Source organism: Ornithodoros turicata, chromosome 2 (assembly GCF_037126465.1).
Source record: "Ornithodoros turicata isolate Travis chromosome 2, ASM3712646v1, whole genome shotgun sequence".
Classification (NCBI taxonomy): Eukaryota; Metazoa; Arthropoda; class Arachnida; order Ixodida; family Argasidae; genus Ornithodoros; species Ornithodoros turicata.
In genome coordinates, this window is record NC_088202.1 from 110,334,467 (window position 1) to 110,362,267 (window position 27,801).

Sequence of the window (27,801 nt, forward strand, 5' to 3'; positions counted from 1 at the left end):
CGCAAGGCATCCGGCCACTCGCATCCAAGGTCCAGGCCATCCGAGACTTTCCTGCCCCCACTTCTCGCAAAGGACTTCGTTCATTCCTCGGCCTCGTGACTTTCTACCGACGTTTTGTGCCTCGCTGTGCTGCCTTGCTCCAGCCTCTCTACGCAGCTCTCGGCGCTGACCATCCGAAAGAGGCCCGTGCTGCCCCTCTGGAGTGGACACCGGCAGCAGAACGCGCGTTCGAAGAGGTCAAGCAGGCCCTGGCAGATGCTGTGCTGCTCCACCATCCTCGTCCTGACGCCGAGACAGCGTTGTTCGTCGACGCCTCCACTGCTGCTGTCGGCGCAGTCTTGCAGCAGCGTCAGGATGGCCACTGGAAACCTCTCGGTTTCTTTTCCCAGCGCCTCTCGCCAGCAGAAACACGCTACAGCACCTTCGGGCGTGAGCTCCTCGCCGCCTACCTGGCATGCAGACACTACCGCCATTTTCTCGAGGGCCGCCCGTTTGTGCTGTACACCGACCACAAGCCTCTCATGTTCGCCCTGCGATCGGCCTCCCTCAACCACTCGCCTCGTGAAACCCGCCACATGTGCTACCTCTTGGAGTTCACGACCGATGTGCGACACGTCGCAGGCGAAGACAATGCCGCTGCCGACGCACTCTCGCGGCCGGACGTCAATGCTCTCCATCCGCCCCCCGCGGTCGATTTGGACGGCATCGCCCAGGCGCAACAGGCTGATCAAGAGCTCGCCGCCCTTCGTTCATCCCCCGCCTCATCCACCACTTTTCGGGAGATCTCGCTCCCCGGTTCGACGGCAAGTCTATGGTGCGACACCTCTACTGGTACCCCGCGCCCTTTCGTTCCCCTGGCCTTCCGCCGGCATGTTTTCAACGCCCTCCACTCGCTGTCCCACCCTGGCGTGCGCGGCACGCAAAAGATCGTCGCAGAGCGCTACATATGGCCTCGCATGAATGCCGACGTCCGTGACTGGGCGCGGGCCTGCCTGGCCTGCCAGCGGTCCAAAATCTACCGCCACACCATCTCGCCTCCATCGCGGTTCCTTCCGCCAGATGCACGTTTCGACCAGGTCCACATCGACTTGGTCGGCCCGCTTCCTCCGGCCAAAGGCTACCGCTACCTGCTCTCGTGCATCGACCGCTTTACCCGCTGGCCGGAGGTAACGCCGATCCCTGACATCACGGCAGAGACGGTGGCCCACGCATTCCTCTTCTCCTGGGTTTCCCGATTCGGCGTCCCGTCCACTGTAACCACGGACAGAGGACGCCAGTTTGAATCGGCCCTCTTCCGTCACCTGTGCAGCGCCCTCGGAACCCATCACATCCGAACCACGGCCTACCATCCGGCTGCCAACGGCCTGGTCGAGCGCCTTCATCGGCAGCTCAAGGCGTCCCTCCGCGCCACTGACCACGGCGACACAACCTGGCCCGAGCGTCTACCCTTCGTCCTGCTTGGCCTTCGCGCCGCGATCCGCCAGGATGACTGCAGCGCGGCCCACATGGTCTACGGCTGCCCGCTCCGCCTTCCCGGATCATTCTTCACCCCCTCGGCCCCGCTCGTGCACGACCCTTCCTCCTACATCGACCGTCTCCGCCAGCTCTTCCGGGACCTCAAGCCCACGCCTACCCGCTCCGCTCCCGCAACACGCGTGTTCGTGAGCCCCGACCTTAATCAAGCCACCCACGTCTTCGTCCGCCGGGACTCTGTGCGCTCCAGCTTGCAGCCTCCCTATGACGGCCCCTACAAGGTCATCTCGCGAGCCGCGAAGTTTTTTCGCCTCGATCTTCCGCGGGGACCTGACACTGTGGCCATCGACAGGCTCAAGCCCGCATTCCTGGAGTCGGCACCTCTGGTATCGCCCGACCCGCCCTCCCTACGTCCGTCCTCACCTCCTGTCTCCAGCATTCCTCCCCCTCCCCGTCGAGTGCATTGGGCGCCGCAGCTCACACACTACGAGCCGCCCGCCGCCTCGGGTCCGGCTCCTGCACTCCTTCGCCTCGGCGCCCGACCTTTCCGCCAACCTCGGCCCTCCTCGCCAGCTTTGTCATCCGCCACGGGGGGGAGCCCTGTAGCAGCAGCGTCATAATCATCACCAGCACCGCCATCGGTTACGCGCAGCACTGCGCGTGGCCCGAGCTTTCGTTTTCGGTTCATCGCCATTAACCGTCATTAAACCCATCAACCTCAGTAGAGCCTGGTCGCCTCATTTCTCGCTCTACAAGACCGTCAGAGATGGTAGGCGGAGGGGAATGGTACTCATTGTGCGATTACTTAGTCTAATCTCTCGGATCATAGCATGCACTATAATGTACAACTGAATGCCGCAAATGGTATGAAAGCATAGGGCAAACACGGAAGATTTAAGCAGCAACAATTTACTGCAAGTGCTTAAACGGAACGTGTGCTGCAAATCGAATGGTCACGCTGATAATGCATGCGCTGCAAACGGTAACTATAGACTCAGATTACGTCATTGTGTTCGTTGGGCGCTACACTAAATGGCTTTTTAAGTTTACGCTGCAAGTGACCTGCAGTATGCAGTACACACTGATCGGGTCAATATAGGCTTCTGAAGGATGCAATGAGCACACAGTGGTGTCAGCACAAGATGTGTGTGTGGGGGGGGGGGGGGGGGATATGTTTATTATATTTAAAAAATAGTAGGGGAAAGCCGATTCTCTTGTTGTGTCCCCTTTAGCCAGTGAAGGGTAGGCACGATTTCTCAGTCAACTATAAGGTGTGTGACAACATAAAGCATGTCTGCATTTATTTTACAGGTGCCATACGTCTGTTGTCAGACTGAAGTTCGACGATATTCTTCCACGTCATGATATCATTCTTCGCCGCACAATTGGCTTTGTGACACCTGCTGGATTTCTCATCACTGGAATCCTGAAATTGTTTATGACAGATAGACATGAGCTTCAATAAGAGATTGAAATATGCCCGGAATAAATTCAAGGAGTCGTAACGCTCAGACACAATGAAACATGACATCCGAATTCAGGATGTTTACTGCCGCTACCAATCTCTCGTCACCTGGGGTGAGGGAGATGAGTGTACGTGGCCCTTTGGTCTACTCAGGACAAATTTAAACTTTGCACTTACAATGAGGTGACTTCTTTAATTGGTGTCGCTCCGAAGAGTACATCTTCCAGTTTTTCTTGGATGATTTTGAGGAAGGAGAAAAGTGAGAATCCCAGCCACATTCCGAGGTAACCACCAAGGTAACCGAAAACCTCAATAATCTGCATGTATCAAAGTAAGGTTTGCTGGCTGAGTAATTTACAATGCAAGTCGGTGTTATGCTCCGCAAGAGGATCAGGAACCAATGCCAATAACGAGGATCTCTCGATCCAATGCATGTAACTTCAACAAGAGGGCGCCCAGCGCCGGCTAACTTATTACAACGCTGCTGCGCCTTCTGTGCCCAGGATATGGCGGAATAGCCCATACACGATAATGCTGATGGCCAACGGCTTTTTTATATATATTCTACTTTAATTGACATAAGCATCAGAATTGGCAGGTAAATGTTCGTACGAGGAACTGTAATGAATGGTGGACATCAATGTGTACGAGATGTTAGTCACATGTAAAGTTTGTGTTCTTCGATATTTAACATGTGTGTTAACATACTAGTTACGATGCATGGAATTGCGAATGCACAGTGTCTCTTGAAAATTACCTGCATTGACGCTAACTGCTGGAAATGTCTGCGTCTATACGTTCAAAGTCAAAGTCAAAGTTCGCTGTGCAATTTCAGCAGAGCAGCGTTACTACTAGTGGCTCCGCCGCCATGTTCGTTACTTTTTGCAAGGCGGACTACACTTTGATCTTAGCCATAAGTAGAGCTGAGCGCGGGTGCGGGTATACCCGCGGGTATCCGCAGTTACCCGCACATCGTCACGATTTGCGGGTAGGAATACGGGATCGCCGCGGGTAGCGGGTAAAATGCGGGTGTACCCGCAATGCGACAGCGAGTAATGCAGGTATACCCGCATTACCCGCACTCCATCGCCAACTAAGTGATCCCTCTCTGTCACACGCGAGCTCAGCAGAGCCCTATGTCGTTGGCCGCATAAATCCATGTGCCAGACTGCAGTAAGCAAGTGCTGGTGGGTGAGTTCGATTATTAATGCAGACATATATGGCTCTCTGTTGAATTGCAGTTTTATTGGCATACGATTGAAGCCGTCCGAGACACGTAGCCAACACTCAGAATTTCCATTGTTTAAAGTGGACGAGGGGACGAGTGGACGTTCAATAACGAACAGAAGGAACGCATCCATCGATTTGGGGTAAGGCTGGTGTATCGTGTCCGCATCGTCATCTTCATCACCCAGAGAGTGAACAAGAAAACGGGGGTTCGAGCTGGCGGCCGAGCGCGTGTATACCGCTCACTTCCCCCTGCGGGTCCCAATGCGGGTATACAGACAGCACTGCGAGTGCGGGTGCGGGTCACACACGCGCGGGTACTGTGCGGGTGCGGGTCCAAGTTTGCTTACCCGCACTCACATCTAGCCATAAGGCTCTTTCATTAGCACCACCACCACCACCTTTTGCAGTGGCGGACTGTAGAAATCACGCTACATTTCAAGTTTGTAGCGAAAAAGTATTTCCTCTATGGATAGCGGCAATTTTTTTCTCTGCTACCGGTGCCACTGCTTTCCATAAAAGGAACTGTGAAGTGAATGGTAAACCCATACAAAAAGTATATTTTTTCTGAAACCTTGTAACTTGGTCTTGTATGCCGCATCCACAAAAAAGGTGTGCTGTTCATTGAGTATCTTTTTAGCAATTGAATTTTAAAGATTGCCGCCCCAAGCAAAATTTGGGGACTCCCAATATGCGACAACCCTGATGCGACTCCCGCGCCGTTCATTGAGAACTGAAGCAACTACATTAGCCAATAGAACGAATTACGATAACAGTGAAAGGGCGCAGACTAGCTGGTTCATAATGACAAGGGGGAGACCGGAGACACGCCAAAAATTAACAGACAACATTATTGTCTGTTAATTTTTCCCCTGTCTCGGGTCTCCCCCTTGTCAGAACAAACTACGGCCGGCAGCGGTCGCCTAGCGTCGAAGATGCACGGTTAGTGCATCACGGGACACTACAACGTAAACCAGGCATTTGCAGAAATTAGTTGGGTGCGAGGTTACGCGCAGCAGCGATAGAAAAGCGATTTTCACGGCTTTCACTCATGGCAACTTCAACAACCACAGAGGGCGCTGCTACATTTCAAAATGGCGTCCGAAAACAGGTCCGTCGGCACCCATACGCTCCCTGCGATAATGAAATTCCTCGGTTGCACGGTCGAGTCGCGTTGTTTCGTTGAGGGTGAACGTGTGCTGGCAGTAAAACACATTATCCTTGGTGGCATTACGCGAAACGAAGTTCATGAAGTAAAAGGCGTCGGACTTTGCCTGCAAACTTCCGGCATATACAAGCAGCCGCACACCGTGGAAGCTGTGTTCTCGTTTCAATCACGTGACAGTGAAACTCCACATAGGTCATTAAGTGTTTCTGTTCTTGCACAGCTGGTCAGTCAGAAAAGTGTAAACACGTCGCCGCATTACTGCTTACCAGTAAGTAAAGTTTATTTTCGTCAATGTAATTAGCGCCAGCATGTTGAAAACTTAGCGTCTATTTGTGAAATGTACGTGCTACAAATCATGGCTACAAATATTAATTGGCCGCCTTGCATATTGCAGGTTGCATATTTGTGCAGATTCTCATCATGAATGATGACACTCGTTTTCGCGCACTGCCGCCTGGAGACCAGAGCCACATAGATCTCAGCTCCTTTAGATTTTCACTTTCTTTTCGAAGCGATTACACGCAAGTGGGCGAATGCAGTATCACTTGTGGTTCCTGTGTTAATAGCATCGCACTAGCTTTCACTGCAGTTAATCAGTTCTTGTGTTTCAATAGTGTTGGGATAGCATGGTTGAATCAACGTAGCTACACTGATGGGAGTGCGCGTGGGGACCCACGATATTTGCACACTGAACGAGCTGTGTTTACTGTAAGTGAAACTTACGTGGCAAGATAGATGGGTAGAAATCCAGCGAACCGGTAGAATGTAGGAAGGGAGTTGCCTCAGGACAGAAGCCGCCGATATTTCGAACAGAGACTGTTCTTCTTCTGGGCCCAGAAGAAGAACAGTCTCTGTTCGAAATATCGGCGGCTTCTGTCCTGAGGCAACTCCCTTCTTACGTGGCAAGATGTAATCTTCATCACGCAAATGTTTAGAGGAGACAAGCATCGTTCTGGGACGGTTTTCCCGATGCGAAGGCAATCTATCCATGCTTTGCGGCGATTTGTTGGACGCTGTAGCTGGTCGGGGTGATTTTCGTTACCGTGTGGGAATTGATGGAAAGATACTGATCTATCTTTCCGTCTGGTAGATAGCACTGCGGTACGCTACCGAATTCCTTCGACACACGTTTTCTGTTATGTGGACACATGCCGCTCGCAAAACACGCGTAATGCCTTCCGTACCATCGAAGGGGGCTTGTCTACTACGTCTGGACCTGTTTTCAGCAGTTCTAAACTTGAGCGCTAGGTGGCGTCCGCCTTGCTGGAGTTGCCAGTTCAGACGGGGCATGGATAATGGCGGAAGAGCAGTCTGACCAGACGACGCTTCGAGAGGCCAACAGGTGGCGCAACAGACGTCGTTGGAGACCACTCCAGACGCATGACGTTCGTACAGGGATTTGAACCTAACTAATCAGGAGGTGCCGCGCTTTTTTCAAAACATGTTTAATAGTAATTAGTAATCTATCGCAAATGCGTTACATAGTATTCCTCCTGCTACCGGCTGGGCTGCCTGAGGTTTTCCTGGGTTTTCTGAAGATTTTCCAGACTAATGTCGCACAGTTCCCCCTGAAGTCGGCCAAAGACGCATACTAACCCGCCTGTCCCCCACTCCTTCCTGCTGTCTTCTCTCCATCTGTCCACATCTGTACGCCGCTCATAGCCACAGTTGCTTCGCGACGCTAACACGGAAGCAAAAAAACACAGTATTTCAGTGTCACGTGGTGATACATGTCCACCAATCTGGGGTGGCTTCCACTAGTTTCGCGTGGCAGACGTCTGTTGGGGCCGCGATCGCGGAAATATCAATCTTTGAAATTCACCAATATGAAAAGCATGCTTGCGTGCGTCATCGTCACCAAGTCAAGTCCTTCCTGGTGCCGAACATAAAAATAGGGTGTTTCCATTTCACTCTACAGTTCCTTTAAATGGAAAATAAAGAACTCAGGTACAGGAACTCAGAGAGCAACAGAGAGAACAGAGCTTTTCCTTCTTATTTCTTTTACTTACTTTCCATTCGTGCAGACATGCCCTGCTATCCTCTTTGACTTCAATTACAGTCCAAGCTCGATACAACAGAGCTTCATAATCTAGCAGAAAAAGTATGTTGCATCCAGACTACGGTATATCCAAAATAAAGAATGAAGAAGAGCCTCCACTGTTTTTCACTGTCGCGTTCACAGTCTGCTTGGACGGATCTATGGCCTTCGCAATGTCTGTTTGCCTTTCGCCCCCCTCAACAGTGCCGATAACCTTCAATTTCGAAACCAAAGAAACCCGCCCTGCAGACTCGGAGAGGTCGCCGTGCACTGCACAAGTAGGGCTAAAGGAAGACGAGGTGGAAACCGAGACGGTGTTTAAAGGCAGGTGCAGAGGCAACGTTCAGCCTCATGCGGTGGAAGATTGCAGTAAAAAGGCGCGGTAGCGGCGGAGGAATTCCAAGAGAAAGCTTTCACGAGAGGGGCCAGACACGATTATTTCTGCTCTATGCCAGGTGGAACTCAACTATCCGACTTCGGCGCCACAAAAGTCAGTTGGTACCGTTCTAATAAAACAACATTTTTTGCTTTAAATTTGGTTAGCTGTACCCGATAGCGTGTTATAACCAGGTCTGTTGAGAGTGAAGCTCTGCATATTCATAATGTAGGTAGACCAAACAAAACGAGATATATTGAAGCAGGAGTCATCAGGTCGGGGCATCCGATATTCCGAATAGAGAGACGGTGTCCTTTCGAAATATGGGCGGCTCCCGACGTTGAAGCTGCTGCTTCAATTTACTCCACTAGGTAGCTGGATTTTTCACTTCTCGACGAAGCAAAAGATGTGGTACGTTATATCCGGATGTTCGTTATAGGCGGATTTGTCCTAACAAACCCAGACTCTCATAAGTTAAGCCCCACTGAATATAATGAAAAGTCATGCCATTCTCTTCTACTATATCAGATTTTACCATATTGTATTTTCTGCCGTGCATCCGCCAGTGTCCTGGGAAGTACGGAGCTGTATCTGATGCTGAGTAATACGAATATCGGGGCTAATTTGTAAATGGCGACATTTCCTCGAGTTTGCGAGGAGGGAGTAACAGATACGCAAAGAAGTGGACAGGACGGAACAAGGCAGGGAACTGCAAAGCCACTGTGTACGTGTTGTTGACATATTTAAGTTTGGGTTTTGCAACCTTATGGTTCGCCACACGGAAACAAAATGATATATTGTGTCGTGTGGAACAGGAACACAAAAGAGCTATCGAAAACACAACCAAATCTCTCAGCGCCATTTCACGAGAAAGGTTTTGCTTCAATGTAGTGCCAATCTTTTTAGACATTTATGGCAAAAATGCCAAACAGACGTGGCTGAAGCCGTGAAGGTTAAAGTATTTTAGCTGATATATGGACATATTACAGGATATGTGTACATAAGTTATTTACCGCTGCCACCACACAGGGTACTGAACACGCTTTAAGTGAGTCCATCTCTTGATTCGTTTGACAGTGTTTGGTGCATCAAGCAACTTCAAAAAGGGTCACCCCCTGCAAAGCACTCATTTTCAGCCTTGATTGTCAGAACGTGTGTTGGAATCTCGTTGTGCTACCGGCCTGATCGACTCTCTCTAAAACCCTGTCAGCGTCCTCAGCATCATCCTCATCACCATCCTCTCATTTTTACCCAATAGCAATGGGGTAGCATTCTGCTCAATGAGCGGAAGTCATCCCCATATCATCGTCATCATGTATTTCTCTCTCTCTCTCTCGTTGTGCTGTCACAGTAGTTTCATCGTTATTATTCATTGCAGTGTGAACTACCCAACACAGTATTACTCAAGTGGGAAGCTGCTTACCCTAAGTTTGGGTTGGTAATGTAAAATCTTCTGGGTGTCGGAAGAGAACTTTAATCTCAGAACCATTCGTTTTTTTCTGCAATAGAGGTTGCGTTTAGGTTTCTCTGATTTCATCTGCATCTCATCCTCTTTTCTTACTGTGCCTTTTTGGAGTACGAGGGCACCTGCAGAAAGAGAGGGTGCGCCTACGTTAACACCATGTTGCATGCAGACACGTGCACAACGCTCGACACAGTATACAGCTCAAATTCTGAGAGATAAAGCAAGTAATCGCCCAATAAAGAACGAGAGGTGGTGGCCGCTTGCAAAGTATACCTGTAAAACAAAGCCAATACGGTTCGCTGCTAATTTACAGTGCCACTTATATTTGCTCTTGGGTGAAATGCCATTATACGCGCGGCTGATACAAGAGAATACCGTTGCTTTTAGTAATAAAAGTAATATAAGAAATGTGGACGCGTGTGCTTGTGAGAGACGCTCCCCATACAGTTGGCTACGACCCTCCTCTACCGCTTACGGGGGTGCAACATGAATGTTCTGAGTTGTTGCGTGTGTGATGCGGCAATCGAGCTTCGTGTAGAATGTGTCCTGAATGTGGTTCCAAATTTTCACACCCATTTCTGTATCCATTTTACGCTGTTAGCATTTTAGGCCCACGGTCCTGAACTCTCGGGACAGCAACGGAATAAAGAAACACGGCCGGCACCTTTCGCAGTCCACCCGCTTGGAGACTTACGTCGGTTGATGTACAATTGCACTGCAGACCCGCTTACGGCGTGGGCAATAGCATATTTGCAAGAAATGGATCATGACGAGCTCAAACTTACCGGCGCAGTTCCGATGCCTGTTAACCGAACATCATACGACGCTTCTCTGAGAAAAAAAAAAGAGCAAAGCTTGATATTCTAGGCGGATGAACCTGACACAAGTTAAGCTAATTGCAAATTACATGCCAAAAAGTGGTGGTACTTACTTGCATGGTGCCCGGCACTTCTTTTCGCAGATCTGGAACGTTTTATTGCTCGCGAGATCCTCCATGCAGCGTGCTATGGTGGTTTCATTTGCATGCGAAAAGTATGCTCAAATGTGACACACACCAACAACGTTACAAACATCGAAGATCTACTAGAATCAACATGTTACAATTTCGGTGACATGCATAACTCGCAGTATCGCGGGCGACGAAGTGCTCCAGAAGATTCGTTTGTGTGCTTTTCACCCTTCTGCATCTTCAACATATGAAAGAAGGTGAAGTAATGAAAAAGAAAATTGAAATTGTAATGCTACCAAGCTAGAGTTAGCTTCTCTAGTGCATTTACAGCTAACCTCTTTGAGATGCTTTGGGACGACGAAACTGATGGGAAAAAGGAACGAAGTGGAAGAAACAGTTGGGGGGCAAACAAGCTTTCGAAACCGTTAAGCCACGAAATTCAGGTTCCACTTGGCTCGACTGTGTCCGCTGTGTCGCCATTACATTCGCCTCAGAACGCACCATCGTCGTCATCCCTTTCTAGCACAAATCTATCGGCGAAGCCAAAGTGCTGTCTTCAAGTGTCTAATGAAAGTGAGGCTTAAGCTTCCTCCGTTCACAATCCACTCAACAGTTCCCACAACCCCTCCGTGGTCGCTTCTGTTCCCATCACTCTCTCTATCTGTCCCTGACCTCAAGGTTCCAAAGCATCAAGTGCCACCTTAAGTTCTTCAACAGTTGGCAGCGGACATGATGCACCTTAAATATCCTGACCGCACTGCCGTCTTCACTGATGGATACTCCACACGGGAGGGTTCGTCGTGTGCTTTTGTCGTCCCATCTCATGCAGTCGCACGTGGATATCGTCTCTCACATCGTACGTCATCAACATCGGCGGAGCTGTATGCCATTCTACTCTTTCTGCAGCAGATATCCCAACTTGCTCCACGTGCCTGGGTCGTCTACATCGATTCACGGGCTGCTCTGCAATGTGTGGCCACCATGGGGCTTCGTGGGTCGCTAGCCTCCATCGTGGTAGACATTCTCCACCAAGTTCAGCGCCTACATGATGAAGGTCATCATATTTCCCTGCAGTGGACCAGGTCACTGAGGCAATGAGGAGGCTGACCGAGTAGCAACGGCTGCCCACGAGTCCCCGACAGCCGTGCCCATTGTGCTGTCGAGAGGTGACAGAAGAACCCTACTAGCTGCGTGGTTTCAACCCCTGGCTCTGCAGCAATGGCGCCGGGACATCACGGCTCAATCTCTCATGTATTCGGTAGACACATATTTGTCGTTTTCTTTCCCTGCCCGTCTATTACGCCATTTTACCTCCCTCATGCGTAGACTCCGTCTCAATGTGGCTTTCACCTCGCAAATTAAAGTGCATGATCAGATGCTGTGACACAAGCCTTTGTTCCACCTGCGGTATCGTGGCGACCGCCCAGCACATTCTTATGGAATGTGCACTCTACTGCCCGCAAAGGCGGATACTGTGTGATGAGCTTGCCTGTATCAGCAAGAGGCCGCTCACCTTAACTGCACTCATTGGCCCCTATGAAGATCCTGTGCTCCATCGTCGAGTTCTTCACCTGTTGATGGACTTCCTGTCGTCCACTGGATTGGTCCAGATGCTTTAGTTCTTTCTTGTATTTTCATCCTTCCTTCATCATCTTCACATAATATTCCACGTGCAATGGGGTAGGGCACCGCACCACCGCGGTGAAACACCCCATCTCATCGTCACCATTTATTGTTGTTGTTGTCTCCTCTGGGTTTTGAAATTTGCTCTCCGTCTGAACATCTGCTCGCGGAACGCCTCTTGCGGACTGTATGGGTGCCACTGCCAGAGTTGGTTGGCGACATCAAAAGTCCGGTCGTCCACTGCAGCTATTTCCGACTCTACAAAGAGCGACTCTGTAGAGGAGCTTCACAGTAACACTCTCAAATAACTAGGATGTGCTCGACCTTCTGCAGGGCGCCACACATGAGGTAGGTTGAGGAAGTAGTTTTTCCAGTACAGACATTCAGCTAGAAAAGGTGAAACAGCTCTTTCGTGGTCCTATATGGATGGCAACTGGGGTTGTTAATTCCGAGCCATTTTTGCGGTCCCGGGATTTCGAGATTTTTTGCTATCAATCCCGGGATCCTGGGACGGGATTTCGGGATTGTGACGAGTTCAGATGGTGCTTCCAAGTATAGTCCTGCACGGGTCTGAATTATCTAACCCCCATCCGCCCGTACCCGCAGGCTCAAATCCACAACTCCACACGCAACCCGCGTCCCGTTACAAATTGAGACCCGCATCCGCCCGCAGCCCGCATATTTTTTTCGAAAAGCTCACCCGACCCGCTACCCGCAACGCGATGAACGTTGACGAGTTAACTGAGAGTACTCCCTGGGGCCCTATCCTGGTCCAAGTAATAGACCTCGATTACTTCAAATCTCTTCAGTCATCGGTGCACAATCGAAAAAGGCGTGAATATTAAAAGTGGTTGACACCTTTTATCAACCAATGGCCCAACGTGTTATCTTGGAGAGCGACCCGCCCTATCGGTGTTTCCTCCTGAGAACCCGAAGGCCACACCTGTGATCTGCCTGCCCTGCCTTGTTGCTTCGGTTAGAGTGTACTAGAAGAGGGAGAGTGAGCCGACCGAAGCGTTCTCCTTGAAGCGCCGCGTGTGGAAAGCCTCGAGGGCGCTGCGAGCGAACTGGCTCAGGGTGTTGGAGCGAACCGAAAACCAGAACCAAAAACCGAAAAAGAAACGCTATTTTGGTGCGAACCGGAACGGGATCGAAACCGTATAGGTTTTTTTTTCGCTCAGGAGGGAAACCGAAAAATTTATCTAACGGTTTTCGGTCCAAGAAGAAACTTCGCCAGTTTGGACTACGAATAGGCGAACGAAACTGACGTCGAGTGTTCTGATGTCATGTCATGTCATGGTTACTTCACGAGGGTTACGGCTACGGTGGAATGTATGTCGGTATACTAAGACCCTTGGGCTCCCTTTGCAGCGTTTTATCATTCACGCACATAAACTAAGAGGTACATGCGACCGGTTCCGATTTTCTACCAACGTGCCCGTAGTGTTCGTTTTAATTTCATCCGCCCAAACACTCCTCAACTAAACAGCGACCCAAGGGGGCTACGTAACAGCTTCTCTTTCAGTAATGCCGCGCTACGCGTCCCTTGTTTGAGAGCAGCGAAGTTGAATACATTTACGTATCCGCGAGGGCAGATACGTATGTGGACAAGACACGAAGAAAAGAAAACGGAGCCGTCAAACGCGTTTGTGGGTGAAGGTGTTTCTCGATTAGCGTCGTACTCGTGCGGTGGTGCTTGCTGGCTAAGAAGCAGCAACAGACACTCGGATGGGACGCGATCGCACCAATCCAGCAAGAAAGTACTTTACGTATGACATCACGACAAACAAGTCCGTCTGTATCATGCGGTTCAAGAAAGGAGAAAGCCTATTTGAACAGGCAGTCACTTACAGGAACCAGGAGCTACCAATTTAACAGCTGCCTATTAAAATTAATTTTTTTTTTCTGGGAATGAATATGCCCACCAGAAGCGGAACCGGTTAAAACCGGTATGAACCGTTATTTTTTTGCTCCGGAGCAGAACCGGTACCGGACCGTTTATGATAGAACTGGAACGAAAAACGTCTCGGTTCGACACCCTGCTGGCTTGGGCCAGCCGCGCGGTCGGGCGGTTGCGCGCGTGTGAAACCCCGCGGATTTCGGTTTTTGAGCTGGGAGTTGCCGTGAGAAACACTCAATTCAATTCAATATTTATTTTCCTTTCGGTTTGGAGGGGAAGCAAAAAGCCTAGGAGGCTTGACGAAGGCTCCTCTCCCAATGTACAGCGTGCAGCGGCACTACAAAATGACAAAGTAACAAATTGCAAAATAACAAAGTAACAAACTTAAATGCGCAGTGAGAAGAAAGTGATTAGTCCATATGTAGGATGAACCTAGTGAGGTTCTTTTTGGTCATTAATGAAGGATCCGGTGTAATTCTAACATGTTGATTAGAGATTGAAGCGGACGTGTATTGTACTAATTGTTTGTCGTAGTTAGTCCTACATAAAGGTGTACACCACTGCTCACTACGAAATGAATAAGCAGACACTCGTTTATTGAAATTACACGATTTTAGGAAGCTTGCGTTATTATTACATAAAGAACCGATGCCAGCAACCTCTCTCAAGGTTCTCTTTTGTACAACTTGCATTTCATTTATATTTCCGGTAATAGTTGTATCACAACTTGTTTGTATCACAACGATATCTGCTTAATATTCCGTTTACATCAGCTAGTTTCTTTGTAGTGTATTTTACACCACATCTACAACATGCTACCACTATCACTGCCACTACAAAGCAAGCGATGGGACTAAAAACGTTAATTTATATACATATTTACACACTTAGTTTACGTTAATAATTAATTAAGCTTTAATTAATAATTAACTAAATCAATCTAATTACATTATTTTATTTTATTATTTGATTAAACTAAGAGATTAATTAGTTTTAGTTAATCAGTTTAATAGGTTAATTAATTTACTTGATTAACAACGTTTAATAATTTTTTTCTTTTGCACACGGCACTCCGAGTGGTATTCTCACTTCATTGCCATTTATTAGGCGCACATAATCGCGGACAATGTAAGGGTACATTTATGCTGCAGCATCGCTGCTCGCTGCAGCTTCAAGCACATCGCTGCTCGCATAACCGCTAGGGTGCGTTTACCCTGCAGATTGCTCAAGATGCTGCTCGCTTTCGCTATATCAGTCGCCTAGCAGCGTTCACTGTGGAAGGATGGAAACGAGGAAAAGTGGGAAGGAGGAAACCGACTTCATCACAACCAATCGCAGGTCGGATTTCAAGACGCCAGTCATCAATGATACCAGGAAGACAAACATGTTTACATTCCTAGGTGCAGCGAGCAGAGCGGCAAGCAGCGGCGAGGATAAGCGAGCAGCCAGGCTGCAGGGTAAATGCACCAACAGAAAGCTCTGTGTTTGACCTGTCATCGCCAGAAGTCAGGTAGTCCCCGGGCATGTTCAAACATGTTTGGCAGCATTGTTGTGGCGATGATCATGGCGTGCATCTTTGGCAAGCAGCGATGCTGCAGCATGAACGCGCCCACAGAGATACATGTGTTTGTTTCGTCATCGCCAAACAGCGATGTGCCATGTGCCAGCAGCGATGCTGCAGCATAAATGTACCCTAATGGTCCTCGAAGTGGAGCTCGCACACGGCGCTGTTCAAGCGGCTTGTCACGGTGAAGATTCCTTTCCCAGAGCTTTTTACGTTCTTCATCTTTACGCGCGCTGAATAGCCAGACCTTCCTTTCGGCGCTTACACCTGAGTAGAGTGACCTAGAATCACTCGAACCAGACTATACAGAGCGATAACCTGGAGCATGACAATGACGATTCCCTCGGCATGATGAAAGCTAAATGAAAAAATCAGGCCCTTCATCAGGCTACAGCAACCGCACAAACACGCATGTAAGCAACTTCCTTGGTATCAGCCACGACGAAAAACACGTGCTCCTTATGCGGAACGCTGGGCAACTCCCCAAGCCACATCTATCGCAGCGCCCCCACACGCTTTCACACTACGCGCTTCACCGAAATACATGGGGTGAGCCGGGTGAGCCAGCGGGTCGGCTCACTCTCCCTCTTCTAGTACACTCTACTTCGGTTCTTTGGTGTCGGAAACGGATGTAGCGGCCGATGGACAACGACGAAGATGGCCATGCGCCTGGAGCACCTGCCTCAGTTCCACCGGCGCGGCCATGGAGAGAGGACACCGTCATCGCCTCTCCGTGGTATACCATCGTCGCCAGTCGGGACTCATGTAGAGGAAGACCACCGTCCTCTACATTTGGTGACCCGAACTATGAACATCAAGTTCGATGTAATTCGGCCCTTTTCCCATCCCAAATTTGGCAACCTTCCCGCATGTCCAGCACTGATGGCACGCTGCCGCGCAGCTTTGAAGCCGTTCTACTACTACCTATCCGACCGGTACGGTAGCTCCGTGGCACGGCGGTACCCTCAACCTCAACTGTCCACACCCGCTGCCACGACTCTCATCCGGGCCTTGCATTCAGCATCATCTGCTCATTCCCGAATGACTTCCTGAGCTCGACAAGCGGACTGCTTCATAGCGACCCCTCTCCTACAAAGCACTACCAACCGGTACACACGCGCATCACAGCTTCATTACCCTTCGCTTCAGCCCGTTGTTCACCGCACCCCGGCGCTCCTTCACTGTCGGCCGCGACACCCGAGCTTCGCGCTCACCTGCCGGTCGCGGCAGTCGCGGCAGCCGACGCCACGGCACGCTTCAGCCGGCGTCTCGGCGTCTCTCAACGGCTCCCACAGCCTCACCCTCTCCTCCTCTGGGACTCTCAGAGCTTCGGCTCCCGTGCCAGTAGCGGCACCCCAGGACCTCCACTTCCCCAGCGCCTCACTCTTTTCCTCGCTCTTCTCGGGCTACCGGATATGATTACTCATCAGCTGTGATGCTTCGCCACCGTCTGCCGTGCCGTCATCCTGTTCAACCGTGCATGCTAACCACGGTCGCCCTCGCTGCCCTCCTCCAGTGAAGTCGCGGACATCATCTGCTTTATCGCCGCTCCGCGTCTGAGGGGGGGAGTGATGTAGCGGCCGGTTGACAACGACAAAGATGGCCACGCGCCTGGAGCACCTCCCTCAGTTCCACCGGCGCGGCCATGGAGATAGGCCACCGTCATCGCCTCTCCGTGGCATACCATCATCGCCGGTCGGGACTCATGTAGAGGAAGACCATCGTCCTCTACACGGAAAACTCTACCGGCGTAAAACTGAATTCCGTGGAAAATGCGCGGAAAAGCACGCTCGTAATTCCCTTTTTTGCTGTTTGTCATTTTTCATGACCTACAGGTGTGCAAGACGGCAGTGTTTGTGTGGCACCGTGATTGTACATGACATTTATAATGCGGTATGTGCCCGTGAGATGGCGCTGATGGCAGGCAACACAACGATAAAACCGCAAAGGACCATGCAAAGGGTCGAGCGGACAATGTGGCACGAGCCGTAAACGCGTTTATGAGAAATCGGTTCGTGCTTTAAATCTTGAGCTTTATTTATGAGCATTTATTTACATTTTTCTATCTGTTCGTGTGCTCGATATGCGAAATGATAAGTCGCATTTCAATATGCTTCTTTTGCTCGTGAGCTGTGGGGGTGATAATGGTACCGCAAATGAGCGTTGATAGTTTTACTCAACAAACAGTGAATTTTGATGGATGAGTTTTTTGTGGGCACACCGCTATGTTGCCATAACATTGATTGTACGGCGGCTCTGACGACGCCTCGAAAAGCTCGCCACTTTCACGCATACGAGGCCGCGATCGGCGCAGAGAAACGGTGTTACGCGATAAAGCGCGTTGTGCAGCGGTGCTTTTCTGTCATTATTAAACAAAAATGCAGAAAGATATAATCTTTTGTTGTAACGAGCACTTACAGACTTTATACAACACAATAAACGGAAGTGCACATGCGGACCCATCACGAAACCCGTCGCCGCTCCAAGTAATCGACCATCTTTCGCTACAATACTTTTCAGCTTTGAAACTAATCTTTTACGTCATTGTTACGTCAAAATGATGTAAGCTCACGGTCCGAGATTAGGGTCGAGAGGCTGCGAAGAAAAACTACGTATAAATTTCAACTGAAGCGGGTGTGATTTAAGGGCGAAGTATTTCGTGGCAGTCCCGCCCTACAGCTTGTGACGTAAAGTAATCGAGGTCGATTAGTTTTGACGAGGATAGGGCCCCTGGTCTATGCCTGATGATTAGATGTGTCTTTGTGCGTGGTTTCATGTACGACATCAGCGCAGGGGGCAAAAAAGGTGCAAATGCGTGTTGGTTTGTGACTTGAGGCATGATGATACGAAAAGCCACATGGACAAAGAAGGACACACAGGCGCTATTGCACCATAACATTGTGAGCGTTTGTTCCGCCCTTGTCAGCGACGTTTTACGTCATATTTCGAGCGACTGCAGTACGGACGCGTAAGAGATTGAGCAAGTCGGTGTACTTTCTAATAGTGTTTTGGTAAAATGCGTCGACCGCACCCGACCAGCTTCCCGCTCCGCCGTCAACAATGACGCACGCACCCAACAACAACAACAACAACTAAATCATGACTATGGCCTGGGGTGATTCACCGCTTGAGAGCAGTACCCTACCCCATTACACGAGAAGCATGAGATGTGAAATATGAAAATGAAGTTATGTGCAAGTCCAACTCGAACTCCCGTCGTCTGGTTGCGCAACGCTATACGTCGCACAAAAGGAAGAAGCACATGAAAGAAGCGTGCGCAGAAGCGCACGCACCCAGTGTTGTACGTATCGCTGTTACAAGTAACGCCGTTACAGAAATCGATACGTTTTTCGGTATCGGAGTGCGGACTGCGATACTTTTTAAAATCGGTATCGGGAAAGTATTTTCGTTACAAATTTATGGTAACGCGATCTCCGTAGCGTTACCGATACCGATTATCGATACTTGCCATTAGTGCCCAGTACTTGCCACTCCGTTAGACAAGGGCTTCCTGCAGAACTAATGTCATCATTTGGGGCATAGTTGATAAATGAAGTTGCCAACTACGTTGGTAATTGAAGCTTAAGCAGTTGGCTGTGTCGCTCGTGTTTTTTTCTGTCTGTGTGTAGAATGCTGCTTTGAAGACGATGACTTCCTGCAGACTCTCTTGCTCGCAGTGACTGTGCAGTATAGTACCTCTCGAGCACGCAAGATCCACCGTACCAGCGTAGCTCACCGCTCCCTCGCTGGATGTGGAAAAACGGTTTGCCGTCGGCCGAGAGAAGTACGGACAGCGGACGTCGCCGACGCCTAGGCGGCGATGCATCCAGTGCTCGGAAAAACGAATGCGGAAAAACGAATTGGTATAGTCACGATACCGGCGAGTGGTCGAGGGCTCATCCAGCACTGGCTGTGGATGGAAAGAAACGATTTGAAGTCGATTTTCAGGAGTACAGCGGCGGAAAGAAATGACGAAGTCCTGTTACCGGCGAACGGCCGACGGCTCATGCAGCACTCGTTCTGGATGGGAAAAACGATTTGCTGTCGATTCTGAGGAGTAAGAGAGCGGAAATTTGGTCAACGGCAAATCGCCAATGGCTCATCCAGCGCGAGTTCTGGGTATACAAAAGCGATTGTACGGTAAGATCCTGTACGATGACGCTCAAGTGCTTGTACACCTGAGGGCCTAGCGTCCGCAGAAATGTACCTGCTGTCCCTGGCGTGAGGCCGACGCGGCCGTTCTCCAGTGCGCGACGATCCCCACATCGTGGAGCATTTCACAGGTACCTAGGCTACCTGTACATCGTACGTGTCCGATCCGAAGCACCGGTGGTTCGCCCCGGGCTGAGGAAGGAGTATTCGGCGACGATCAAACCGGGCGAAATTAGCAGAGCACGCACCCTAACTATGTCCCCACGTGCGGTAGGGACGGGTAACGGCAAAGTCCGAACGGCTGAAAATTTTCAGTCCCCCACGGAACGCAGGAACGACAGAGTCCCGAGGAGGCGAAATCGTCACAGTACGTCCCTAACCACGTCCCCTCGAGCGGTAGGGACGGGGGAACGACAATGTCCGAACGCCTGAAAATTTTCAGAGTCCTTCGTGGCGCAGGAACGACAGAATCCGCACGGGCGGTAGGGACACGGGAACGGCAAACTGCGGACGCTGGAAAATTTTCAAAGTCCTCGGCGACGCGATGTCGTCGCTACGTGCCGAAGTCCGACGACTCCCTATCCCTACTGGACCTCAAAACGAAGCGAGTTGCAATGTAGAGACGAATGACAACGAAAGGCGAAATGCTGTACAGTATAAACTCGTTAATATGACCACGACCGTTCCCATGGATTTTGGTCATAAAACGAGTTCTCGAATTAACGAGCGGAACACCACGTGTTACGAGTGTTACCATGCCCTTTAAGTTGGTTTTCTGTTCGTCCGAGACAACTCTGTTCGTTTTCGCTTCTTCGCAGACGTCGTGGATGAAGGTCATATGACTGCAGCAGGTCACTATGGCCATGTGATATTGCTCTTTTAAGCACGTCAGACAATCTTGGGTCACCCGAAAGAGCGGGCGCGCGGTTTGGCCATTATAGATCAGGATAACGGTTCAGTGACCAACGGTCAATTGTAACGAGGGTAAAGCACACGTGTTCGCCCCTAGTTGAGCTGAAAATACCGGTCATTGTCATATAAATATGTCACATAAACGAACAAGAGTTACATGCATAGCCAATGGACCTTTTTCACATACGCGTCATATCCTATAACGTCTCTCCAGCGAACCACACTCTGAGCGCGTCAAAACAGATCCACGTGGGTAGCACAAAAGGGCCAAAACCGGTCCGGAGTGGGACTGACGAGCTCGCGCCATTCGTGCGGTCTCCCCACTGGTCCCCACTTCTGTCGTCCCCACACTGCGCCATCTAATGAAGGCGGAGATAATGCTCTCCGGCGCCTGAAGGTCAGGCGGGTAAGCCATGGTGAAAAGGTCCATTGGGTGGGAACAGTTCCCGAGAAAAAGCGTCATAAATCGGGGATGTCGTATTAACGAGGGGAGCCGTTCATTTTAGAGAGCCTCGTTTTAGCGAACCTCGTTTTAGAGATCCCGTTTTAGAGAGCCTCGTTTTAGATAATAGCGTTTTAGAGAAGATGGCGGTAGGTTACGTTTCAGCGAAAACCGTTTTAGAGAATAACGCTTTAGCGAAACCCACCACGATTTTGGTTTAGGTTTCGCTTCCCACTAATCATCAACGCATTTTTTTCCCCTTTTCTTGTATGCTCAGTTTAGAAGCCGGTGTTCATGTATGGTGTTTAGGTCTGGCTAGTTGGTGAGGTTTATGTATGGCTGCATCCTAACTAATTTTTAAGTAATAATAATTTTTAAGTTAATTAAATTTATGAAATATTATTTGCTAGTTTTTCTACACTGCGAGCAATATACAGCGTGTGTTGTTATTTGATTATTACTATTATTTATTATTATTATTATTATTATTATTATTATTATTATTATTATTATTATTGATTTTCTTTCTTTCTTAACTGAACGCGCTGTGATGTGATGCGTTTCCAAAAATAAATAACACACCCTGTATTCTCACGTGAGGATATCATGATGGGGAGAGCAAGCAAGACAAACACAAGCACACAACATAAGCTCAACCTGTACAAACTACCCCGTCTTGATACGCTTAGGGAGCACAGGGGTTATTACGATGTCTTAAGTGTAATAAAACTATGTAAGAAATGTATGAGCTGGAGTGACGGTTGCAAAATAATTCGTCTTCGCTCGAACAAGTAGCCAGAACTATATTCATCTCTGCTGTGCTTCCCTCCTCTTTTCATCTTTTATGTTCTTCGGAGCTAGCATACCAAAACCGAAATCTGTTTTCTCTAAAACGGCGTTCCCTAAAACGTGCCCCGGAGTCTCTAAAACGGTATTCGCTAAAACGAGACTCTTTTTCCCTAAAACGTAACTCACTAAAACGTGACCTGTTCTCTAAAACGCAATTCTCTGAAACGACAGCGTCGTAAATGACAACGTAAATGACAACGTAAATGACAGCGTGTTGGTAGTATGAAGTGTAACTGCAATCAGTGCAGTGCTTTCTATGAAGCCATAGCATAGGCATGGGCATATTTCACTCGTTGCATCGAAATGTAACAAACGTACATCGCTGCTTGGCGGAGCAGCCTGAAGCGCCGAAGAATTCAGCGAACTCGTGCTGTGCGTCAACACAGCCGCACTTACGAACTTCCAGCGTCATCTGGCACTTTTGAAGGCATGTCTGTGAAAGGTACAGACGAATTAAAACATCGTTTGTAGGACTCTGGTAGAATGCTTACATCTTGAGTGAGGTAACCGCCGAAGACCGCATATTTCCCACGCTTCATATAATCTGTACATTTCGAGGCGTAAGGTGGCGGCAGACGATTGATAATTTGCTAGAAAACAGATGGAAACAGATCGGTCATGCTGTCATATATTAACTGCCGCGTAGCTCATTTTACTAGGCGATTTATGGTCTTTGTAATATTGTTGCTGTTATCATATTGTTGACGTTTTCGCGATTATTCTGTTTCTCTCCTATGACCTAGAAGGATACCCCTGTCAGACGGATTAATTTAGTGGCACTTTCTCCGAGTGACACTTGCACTTTGTGTCATTCGTGTGCTGTCACACGGCATCTTTTAGTGACACTATTCAGAAAGTGCACCAACGCTTTAGTGAGTTCCCAAAACTCAATTCGCCTCTCTTCGGCGAACTGGGTGCGTAGCCTCGACAGCAGGCTTCCAGATGCAAGTAAAAATGTTCTGAAAAAGCGACGGGCCCCGACAAGCACAATGTTTTTGAACAAGTATTTTCAACAGCGCGTTTACGATGTACAATTTACATGATTTTAGTACAGTGTAACAAAAAAAGCCTGTCATTACTCTCGTTAACATCCTGTGTAAACTTCCCCGTCTCGGCTGTCTGGCGGCTGCCATTTTTGTTGTGGCACATGTGTGAGGCCAATGTTGGAAGAAGATTTGCAGGAAGTGTTTCTAAATCAAAGAAAAACGGTCTCACAAAGGCATTGTGGCGTACGCCGAAAAACTTTGCCGCCGTTCATTCTTATCTATCGTAAATCTTTAGAAAAAAATCTTCCCGGAAACAACACCGCAAGCGATGTTGCCCCGACGACCGTTTTACGGGCCGCGCATTCCAAGACACGGCCCACCCGGGGGCGGACCGCGTTATCAAGGGGCCCTTCTCGAAATATGAAGGACCGGCTCCCTTTCGCCTCCCTCCACCGCGATAGATCGAAAGATCAATACGCGGATTTGAAGGGAGACCAGAGCATATCGTAAATGCCATCATTGCTTAGAGACACTTGCTTAAGCCGTGTAGCAAGCACGTAGTGAAAGTGACATTCGCTTGGGAGGAGTGCACTTCACGAAAATGACACTAAATTAGTCCATGTGACATTGATATTAAGAAACTATGCCCTATTTAGTAAGCAGACAGGACCGGATAACAAAGCAGCACGGCAACAGGTACGCAACTGAAAAGTTGGGGTGGGAAGTTCTCACACATTCTGCATACACACGAAGCGACATCCTCATGGAATATTTTTGTGGAAGAAAAAACAAACAACTGTTCACGGAGCAGACGTTCCGCTATGTGTTATGTTGGGCATTCACACGGTAAAGGAATGTTGTCTCTCGTCTGCTACGGGATATTCTGTGTCTGCGCTGGAGAAGGTTAGCTGTGCACGAAAGAGACATGACGTTCAGCGCTTGCGTAGCACTACAAAGCTATGACATTTTCGGATCTTCCGCTGGAGTATTATGTGGAACATCGCTCGCGTGAATAAAGGGATAACTGTCCCGTCCTGTCTGACTTCTACCTGAGTGACAGAGAGGTCGTAGCTTCTTCCAGTCTCCGCTGTTACAGAAGACAGCTTGTCCGGAGGGCAGGTCTCCGTTCTGTGTATGATTACGGGAAATTTCTCGGACTTGGATAATGCCAGAATGTCGGTGGGGTTCCAAGACGCAGTTAGAATGAGTTCTGCGGGAAGCAACGGTTCATCAGTGCGATGGTCAACGCAACATGACCGGCATCCTACCCCATGACCACGGTGCTTTGCACTTGTTGAAGTTGCTCTCCGGATGCACATGTTGAACTGGGTCAAAGGTGTAGCACATGTGATGTGGGTGCCTAAAGTACGTCCTGCGTATGCTGCGAAAGTGCATGACAATCAAGATTTTTGTAACGCAAGACATATTGGCGATCCTCATGATAGTATCAGGAGGACTCAAGTTCAAATGAGTGTTCAGTATTCGTAATTATCAATCCAGTCAATATCTTGGTTATTTTTTCTGGGAACTTCTTGTATCCCTCTCGTATCCTACTCTCTTTGTCTCGGGTATAGCCTGAGCAGCTATGGAGATCGCGGCTTGTTCGGAATTCGTGAGCTGACGTAAATCTCAAAACAGGGATGTGAGTACTTTCATCCATTTGCACTGAACTTCTTGAATTGCATGAATGTCGATGTTGATTTTTCTCAGCTAGCGCTGCGTTTTATGTGCAGTGTGGTTGCTGCATCGTGAAAGAGCTGGATTTGACATGGTGCCTTTTAGGGGTTTAATTCGCACATTTCGGCTTATTTTCGGTGAATTTTAATGCCAGTTAACTTACGATTCGGCTACTATGATTTCTATTTCCCATCTTAGATGCTGTATGTATGGTAATGTGACACCACGTGTGGGAATTATGTATACACTATTCAGTCTTACTTTGCGTAGCAATGAAAGCCAGGGCACGTAATATCAGGTGAAAGCATCGTGCATTCGAATAACGATTTAGGCGAAGCTGAAGCTTTTGAAACTATTGTGAAGTATCCATCTAACTCTATGTTGCTTCCATTTGGCTCCTGGAATGTAACAACAAATACAGTGAGAATGCTACCACACTATGGTCAACACATGTGAAAATAGGCTGTCCCCCCTAACTGTGATGAGATTTATTTTTTTAAACTAAGGAAATGTCTTTTTTATGATATGATATGTATTCATATGTGTATTTTGATGATTATATGCCATATATATACATATATAAATATGAGTCGAGTCCAGCCTGGTTTGATTGACGCAAATTTGAGTGACGTTGCAGTCAGAATACATAATTCCTCCGTTACTTCTGCTGGGAACGAAAATGTTACTTTTACTCCTTAGTTACACCCTACTAAGTGACTAACGTAATAAAGATAACAAATCTCTACACCTATCGCTTAGCAAGCACTTATAACATGTCACACAAGCAACATAATACTTTCGTTACTTAGCAAGGTCCACAACTATCAACACCTTTTTGCATTATGCAGCAAGGAACCTTATAACATGGGGCGCCCAAGAACATTGGGCCTACATCTCTTATCGCACAGGTTGCCTCATCTTATCAACACACATCTGCAAAGGACATTAGCACTGAAGCACTTCGCCTCGCTTAGATCGCTTTATATTATTTAGGACACCATGTTTAGTACACCGTTCGTAGCTAAACTTATAACAACACTTTGCATTATATTCACGTCTTTGTAATAGTTAGTATCATTATTTTTCACTTTGATATCACCACATAACACTATTCATCGTTATTATTGCTGTCCAACGAATGCACAACTAGTCTAGTTATATATTTTGATGTATGTCAACCGAGGGGGCGAGGCCGCGTCAAGCTACTTCCTTGTAGCTTTTCGCCTTAACCTCCTTCGAGGCACTTGGTAAAACAAAATTTATTATTAATATTATTATTTAATATTAATACTCGTCGGTAAGTAAACTAATATTATTACTCACAACCCTCCTCACTAGGCGGGTCTGTTCTGTTTTGATTGTTGATTGTGGATAATAAAATTATTAGTATTACAACAACAACAGAACATTTCTTTCATTCCGGTTTAGAAAGGCATTGGATCAGTCCTGGACCTGTGAGAGCAAACACCTAGCTGCTCCTTTACAAAGTCATTGTAAACACAAAGGGTAGAGGTCAGTGAAAGGGTAATTTAACTCACTTCAGTATGAGTGGCTGGAGATTCCCAAATAGTGATGCCATAGCAGGACTAGTAAGTTAAATACCATACCTGCTACTTAGCACCCTAAGCATAATTTCAATTTCAACGAGGATAATTTCAAGCAGGGAGTAGTCCAACGACGCATTTCTGTGTGCCCTTTCCCTACTTAATGTTCTTTGCGATTAGCCCCCTTCCGCGTTGTGAAATGCCATCAAAGCAAACAACTCACCTGATCGAGGTACTGGCACCTCTGACTTTCCATTTCGCAGAAAGCAGTGCGATTTATCCTGTTCACGAGATAAGGTTATTGTATTAACACTTTTCATCCTACCTGCTAACGCAGTGGCATACAATCTTGAGTGAGCTAATAAGATAGTGTCCCGTTCACATGATAACTTTGTTTTCAAGAAAAAACGGTTAGTTATCGAAAAGTTCCAAAACTTGAGTCAAGACCAAAAGTTTTCGAATGAACATTGCGTTTATCACAGTTATGAGGCAGCGCCTTGACCGCCGGACCTTTGTGCCGCGTGCAATGTGCGCGCTGACCTACACCACCTACTTGTGGACTGCCCCGCCTACCAGCGGGAACGCGAGATCTTGCAGCACGCATAGAGTTAATATAGGAACACTCTAGAGAACGGACTTGGCGCGCCGTCAATGCGATACTCTTGTCCCCGAGCGTGACCTCCCGGGCTCAGCCATCCGTTGGTCAGTGGACCAATTCCTGCCCCCTGACTACAGTAGAGCTGCACCGTTTGTTGCCAACCCTGTGCAGTCACGTAGGATAACAAAGGGGGAACGCGCCACTGGAAACGACGCCCAAACGTCCAGTGAAGGAAGCGAGGCAAGCCGTGTAATTGTGTTCAGTACGTACGAACCTTGTGGGAGCGCACAGAATTGAGTCGTGCTATTAGTGAGTTTTAGTATACCGTTGATAAAGTTATCGTGCCTATCGGAACCAATTGCAATGGTGCGTGACTCAGAATCTTATCCACTAATTGGTTCCGGTTGATACGGTTCGACGCAAGCCACGTTATCAACCGTCTGCTAAAACTCTCTATTGGCATCACAAGGTAAACGTTATCGTATCAAACGTGAATCATATCTTATCTGAGAGATTGCCTGCGACACAGCCAACCCTTTGCTTTCCAGCGACACGGGTGAACATGCCCCAAGCAGCACAATATGCTTGCCGCCTATGACGTGTTGAAGCCGCGTATGTATGCTTTGCGAGCGAAATCAATAAATCGTAACGATTATAGGCCTGTATTTCCGAGCACAACAGTAATCCAAAGGTTGAATACACACAGTTAACCGTCATCTTCATGCTGCTCTGCGAACCAACGGGAACCGGAAATGGTAAAACCGGAACCATCCGTGCTTCAACTTGCCCAATCTTCAACTTGTCGTTATTCCATAACGCGCGTTAAATGCATCACATCAGCTCCTAATTCTAAACGAGCTGTTGCGCGAGCCTACCAAGACAGCTTTGGAGCTCTCGAAGTTTAAATATAACGATAACATTGTTATGCCAGAGTTCAAGATCGTGGCCCTGGTCCACTTATTTATTTAACAAATACATATGAAAGAGGCACATAGTATGCCGAATTTCGATAGCAAGTGATGAATTTAGGAAAACGAGCGCGCCAAGTTTAGCGGAATGAAGTAGCCAACGAAAGGCAATGCCTTCCATGACCTGCGTACGGCAGCTCCCTTGTGGCCACGCTTCCTTGAGCGAGTCCGATCCCCCTGGCAGCGCAGGATACATGCAGTCGGCCCCTTTTACCCAGGTGACTGCAACTGGCCCGATCCCGCTAATATGCGTCAAGGTCTCCATCACTTTTGGGAGTTTCTGTCATCAACCGTCTTCTCTACCATGCTTTGATCACCAGAACTGCCATCTCCATCATCATCTTTCATTCTCTAAAATTGATACAGGGGCAGCGTCTAGTCTGCTAGACGCTGGGTCTGCCGGACTCTGCCAGAGGCCGGCATCA

The 27,801-nt window shown here is 48.5% G+C and overlaps 1 protein-coding gene across 1 annotated transcript; it reads right to left on the bottom strand.

Annotated features, from left to right (window-relative positions):
* Positions 1–2,740: 2,740 nt before the first annotated feature.
* On the bottom strand, positions 2,741–26,077 carry LOC135383947 (degenerin-like protein unc-105). Its single transcript, XM_064613225.1, has 12 exons — positions 26,034–26,077; positions 24,528–24,664; positions 23,858–23,970; positions 23,639–23,799; positions 22,095–22,193; positions 21,922–22,036; positions 10,144–10,216; positions 9,998–10,043; positions 9,309–9,334; positions 9,171–9,246; positions 3,116–3,255; positions 2,741–2,899 (listed from the first exon to the last, which is right to left on the bottom strand). The coding sequence occupies exons 1-12, from the start codon at positions 26,064–26,066 to the stop codon at positions 2,833–2,835; spliced, it is 1,086 nt and encodes a 361-aa protein (XP_064469295.1). The 5' UTR covers positions 26,067–26,077; the 3' UTR covers positions 2,741–2,832.
* Between the last annotated feature and the right edge of the window lie 1,724 nt (positions 26,078–27,801).